Genomic DNA, 4,802 nt, shown 5'->3' with positions numbered 1-4,802 from the left:
CTTCTCCTTTATTGAGGTCAAGAACTTGCTATAATTAACTATGAAAATAATAGCAAGTTATAAAATCACATGTGAAAAAAATAAAATTAAAACTAAAATTTCATACCACAGTTAAATACAAATTTAATAATAAAAAATAGAGTGATAAAATGATAAAAAAATATTTAGAAGGAATATATACAGTAAGTTGTTCAGATGCAATATTGCTGAAAATGGTGGTGGAGGATCAATACTTCCATCAGATGAATCATTACGTGAAAAAGGGGACGTTTGGAACATTGTGTGAGAATGATGGTGAAATGACGGTAGAAGGCCAGTGCTTCTAGCAGACATTGAGTGAAAATGGTGGTGATGAAGGGTCAGTATTTTTTCACAGAGTCAAGAAGGAAAGTAGATTTTTTTGTTTTGAAATTAAATTTTTTTTAAGGAAGTGATAGAATGACTTATCGAGAAGTAGAGAAGTCATATATTTCTACTTTTTTGAAAAGCTGTAAATTAACTTTTCGAGAAGCTAAAAACTTTTTCTAAAATGGTGCTAAACACGTAAATTATGACTTCTCATAATCCAAAAGTCAAAAAAAGTAGCTTCTGCTACTTCCCAAACGGGCTCTTAGTAGTTAATTTTTAATATATATCTAACATAATCTAAAAAAAAGAAAAAATAATTATAATTATAAAATGGTTAAAATAACATGAAAAAAAAAAGATAAAATATGTAATTTAAAAAAATGAAGTGAAAAATAAAACGTGCTTGGACCTAAAGAGTAAGTATCTTGCAATCTCCTTCGTCAATATGAGAATCAAGAGACAACGACGAATAATCAAGATTACATTACAAAATTATTTAGAATCTAATAAGGAGACAAAATTCTGTCACTTTTATAGTGGTTACTACTTCAATTGAATGATTCAGACACAATAAAAATGTATGTGTTACTTATTCAAGACACACACATAAAATATATACATGTGGATATTTTTGTTAATTAATCTATACGGTAGACTTTGTCTTATTACAGAGATGAGGTAGCACTTGTATGCAATACAACCGATCAACATGCCAAATCTATGTGATCAAAATTGGTCAGGACTGATTAGTTCGATCAAAAAATTGATGAATAATTATCTATCTGATTAAGTTTGAAATTGGAATTATTTTTGTATTTAAACTAATTAACAATGCTCAAATTTATTAAAATTTGACCGATTGATATAAACTGTGAAAAATCTAAACGGTTTACGATATATTAAAATTTTAAAAAATAGTTAATTTCATATAAACAAAATACTTATTATGTGTTATGCAGATATTTAACAATTGAGATTTACAAAACAAAATGTTTGATAATTGCAAACATCTGACATGGTTCAAAATTTAGATTCTGAAAGAGAAACCTACTTCTTTTGCAAGTACTAATTTTATGTGCATCAAAATTTTTACTTTATCAATGAAAAAAAAATTTACAGAATCATAAATAGTACAAATAAAAATAAAATAATTTGATTATAAATAAAAATTAAACTATACTTCATAAAAATTTAGAATATTTACAAATAAAGAACCGACAGAAATTCAGAATATAAGCTACAAATTATAAAAAAAAGGAATTTGATAAAATACTAGAAAAGAAATTATTTTTTTGTATAAAATAAAGAGTATAGAATTGAAAAGAACATAAAAAAGATGTGGAAGGAACAATGTTCTGAAAACCGGTTCGAACCGGCCGGTCGAACCGGTCGAACCGTAAACCGAACACTAAAGCGATTCGGTCAACAAAGAAAACTGCAGAAATTAATAACCGGCATTGAACCGACGAACCGGCCGGTTACCGGTCGGTCGAACCGAACCGGGACCCGGCCGGTTTTTTAAGCTGGCAGCAAAACGTCGTCGTTTTGCAATAGGGGAACCCTAATTCCCTTTTCTGTTTTCTCCTTCGTCAGTTTTCGACTTTTCGTGCTTCCCTTCACCTTCACTGCACGACTGCAGCGTCCAGCCTCCAGCGTCCCAGTCCCACACTCCCACTCCCATAGCACAACACCGACGAGGCCACGAGGCCACGACCCACCACGATCCACCGGCCACCACTGTGAGAGACAGAACGCCTGAAGCACTCAACGCACCAACCTCCATCGCGCCCTCAGCAGCGTCGCCCTCAGCAGCGTCGGGCCCTCAGCAGCGTCGCCCTCAGCAGCGTCGCGCCCTCAGCAGCGTCGCGCCCTCAGCAGAGTCGCGCCCTCAGCAGCGTCAGCACGGTCAGCCCTCAGCCACTTCGCCGTCAGCTTCTGCCTCTGAGAGAAAGCAATAGAGAAGCAGCAGCGTTGAAGAACTGAAGTCCTCATTTCCAGGTAATTTTTATTTTTTAATTTAGTTATGAACATAATTTTGTGATGAAATCTGATACTCTGTGAACTCTGTGAACAAAGAATTTTGATGAAACGCTGAGTCTCTGAAACTGTTATGACTTATGAGTGAACTGACTGAACTATGATGAAGTCATGAAACTGTGATGAAATATGAATTGATTTTGTGAATTCTGATTTTGTAAAATCTGATAGTGTGAACTCTGATTTTGTGACATGATTTTGTGATTTTGTCATTGTGAACTCTGGTTTTGTATACTCTAATTTTGAGAGATGATTTTGTGAATTGAATTCTGAATTTTTTGAACCTGAGATGTTGCTTCATGCTTGTATACTCTGATTTTGGAATTTGGATGTTGTTTGTTCATTTGCTGTTAACTTGAGAGTTGAGATTATTGGGTTGGATTGCTGGTAATATTTAGGTATGGAAGAAAGTATCAACCAAGACCTACCTAGGAATAATAATGCTGAAAATAATTCTGCTTCGAATGAACGTTCTCTTCCTCCCGCGAGTAGCGAAAATCAGTCACAAACTTCTAGTGTTAGGGGGAAAACTGATCCTGCTTGGAGATACGTTGCTTTACAGAATATAAATGGAAAGCCGCATTACCAATGCTTATTTTGTTTGAGTACTTTTGGGGGCGGGGGAATTAATAGAATGAAAAAGCATTTGGCGAAGATAGGTGGAGACATAAAGAAGTGTTCTAAGGTCCCGTATGATGTAGAAAAACAAATGGAAGGTTTGTTGAAAGAGATTCAGAAAAGTAAAACTAGTAAAAGGAAAGTAAGTTTCAACGAAGAGGGTACCGATGAGTGTGAGGATGCAATTGATGAAGCAATAGCGCAAGAGGAACAACAAACTCCGAGTCAGTTACCAACTAAGGAGGTTGTTGGAGGCGATCCAAAAAAGAAAGCAAAAATCATTATTCCTCCTATGTTTGCACCAAGAACAACTCCGGGAAGTCAACCAAGTCTGAAAAGCGTGTTTCAAAACAAAGAGGCGCTTCATGAAGTTGATAAGCGAGTGGCTAGATGGCTTTTGGATTGTAGGATTCCTTTCAATGCGGTTATGTCACCTTTTTTTCAAGATATGTTGGATGGTGTAGCTGGCTTTGGGCCTGGTTATAAAGGTCCTTCTTACGACTCTTTGAGGGTTAATTTATTAGCCGATCTCAAAAGGGAGTGTCAAATGGTTGTTGATAGCTATAGGTCTGCTTGGAAAGAAACTGGATGTACTCTCATGGCTGATGGTTGGACAGATCAAAGGCAAAGAACATTGATTAATTTTTTGGTTTATTGTTCGAAAGGGTTGTGCTTTGTGAAATCTGTAGATGCCTCAAGTATGGTTAAAAATGCTTCTAGCTTGTGTGACTTGTTTTCAGAGGTGATTGAATGGATTGGACCTGATAATGTTGTTCATGTAGTGACCGATAATGCTGCGAATTATGTTGCTGCTGGTAGGCTTATTAATAAGAAATTTGAAAATATTCACTGGTCACCTTGTGCTGCTCATTGCTTGAATCTTATTCTAAAAGATATAAGCAGCATGCCACATATTTCTAGCCTTGCAACACGTGCTTCGAAGATTACCGTGTTTGTATATAATCATACGGTGTTCTTGTCCTGGCTAAGATAAAAAGAGGATTGGAGGGAGATTGTTCGTCCAGGTGCAACTCGTTTTGCCACTGTCTTCCTCACATTGATGAGTATCTTTGAGCGCAAATCGGAATTACAACAATTGGTTGTTGATACACACTTTACCGGACACAAATTAGGAAGGAGTGCTAATGGGAGAGCTGTGAGTGCAATTATCCTAGACAATAAATTTTGGGATGATTGTTTTACTGTATGCCAAATTGTGAGTCCGTTGATTAAATTGCTGAGGTTGGTAGATGCCGATGATAAACCATCATTGGGAATTGTTTATGAAGGTATGTTGAGGTCAGAAAATGGAATCAAAGAAATGTTCAAGCATAGGAAGAGTGCATATCAACCTTACACAGAGATTATCAACTCAAGATGGGACAAACATTTGAAAAAAAATCTTCACGCAGCAGCCTATTTCTTGAATCCTGATTGCTTTTTTTCTGAAAATTATAGAGAATCACCTGATGTCATGCGAGCTTTACTTGATCTTGTTACATTGCATTGCAAGGTTAATAATTTAGATTCAGTTGAGGCAATGAAAGAAATACACATATATAGAAATACACATATTTGGTAGTTCTGCTCCATGTTTACAAAAAATGGCAGTTCGCATTCTTAGCCAAGCATCTGCTTCTTCAGGGTGTGAAAGGAATTGGAGTCTTTTTGATCAAATTCATACAGCAAGAAGGAATAGATTGGAGCATGATAGGCTAAGTGATATTGTGTATGTTACATATAATTTGCGTCTTAAATCCAGGTAATTTATATTTCATCCTTTCATTTCATATCATTAG

At 35.7% G+C, this 4,802-nt stretch overlaps 1 protein-coding gene across 1 annotated transcript; it reads left to right on the top strand.

The window, feature by feature from the left end:
- Nucleotides 1-2,785: 2,785 nt before the first annotated feature.
- LOC110271566 (uncharacterized) lies at nucleotides 2,786-3,997 on the top strand. Its single transcript, XM_021122549.2, has one exon. The coding sequence runs from the start codon at nucleotides 2,786-2,788 to the stop codon at nucleotides 3,995-3,997; it is 1,212 nt and encodes a 403-aa protein (XP_020978208.2).
- The last annotated feature ends 805 nt before the right edge of the window (nucleotides 3,998-4,802 follow it).

This window comes from Arachis ipaensis, chromosome B1, assembly GCF_059453495.1.
Source record: "Arachis ipaensis isolate K30076 ecotype BB chromosome B1, ASM5945349v1, whole genome shotgun sequence".
In the NCBI taxonomy this organism is placed as follows: domain Eukaryota; kingdom Viridiplantae; phylum Streptophyta; class Magnoliopsida; order Fabales; family Fabaceae; genus Arachis; species Arachis ipaensis.
Note: the sequence above shows the minus strand (reverse complement) of the source record. Positions and strands in the feature narration are given on the sequence as shown.

Bases quoted from the DNA above. Each gene is read 5' to 3' on its own strand.
- LOC110271566 (XM_021122549.2), top strand. From the start codon at position 2,786: ATGGAAGAAAGTATCAACCAAGACCTACCTAGGAATAATAATGCTGAA.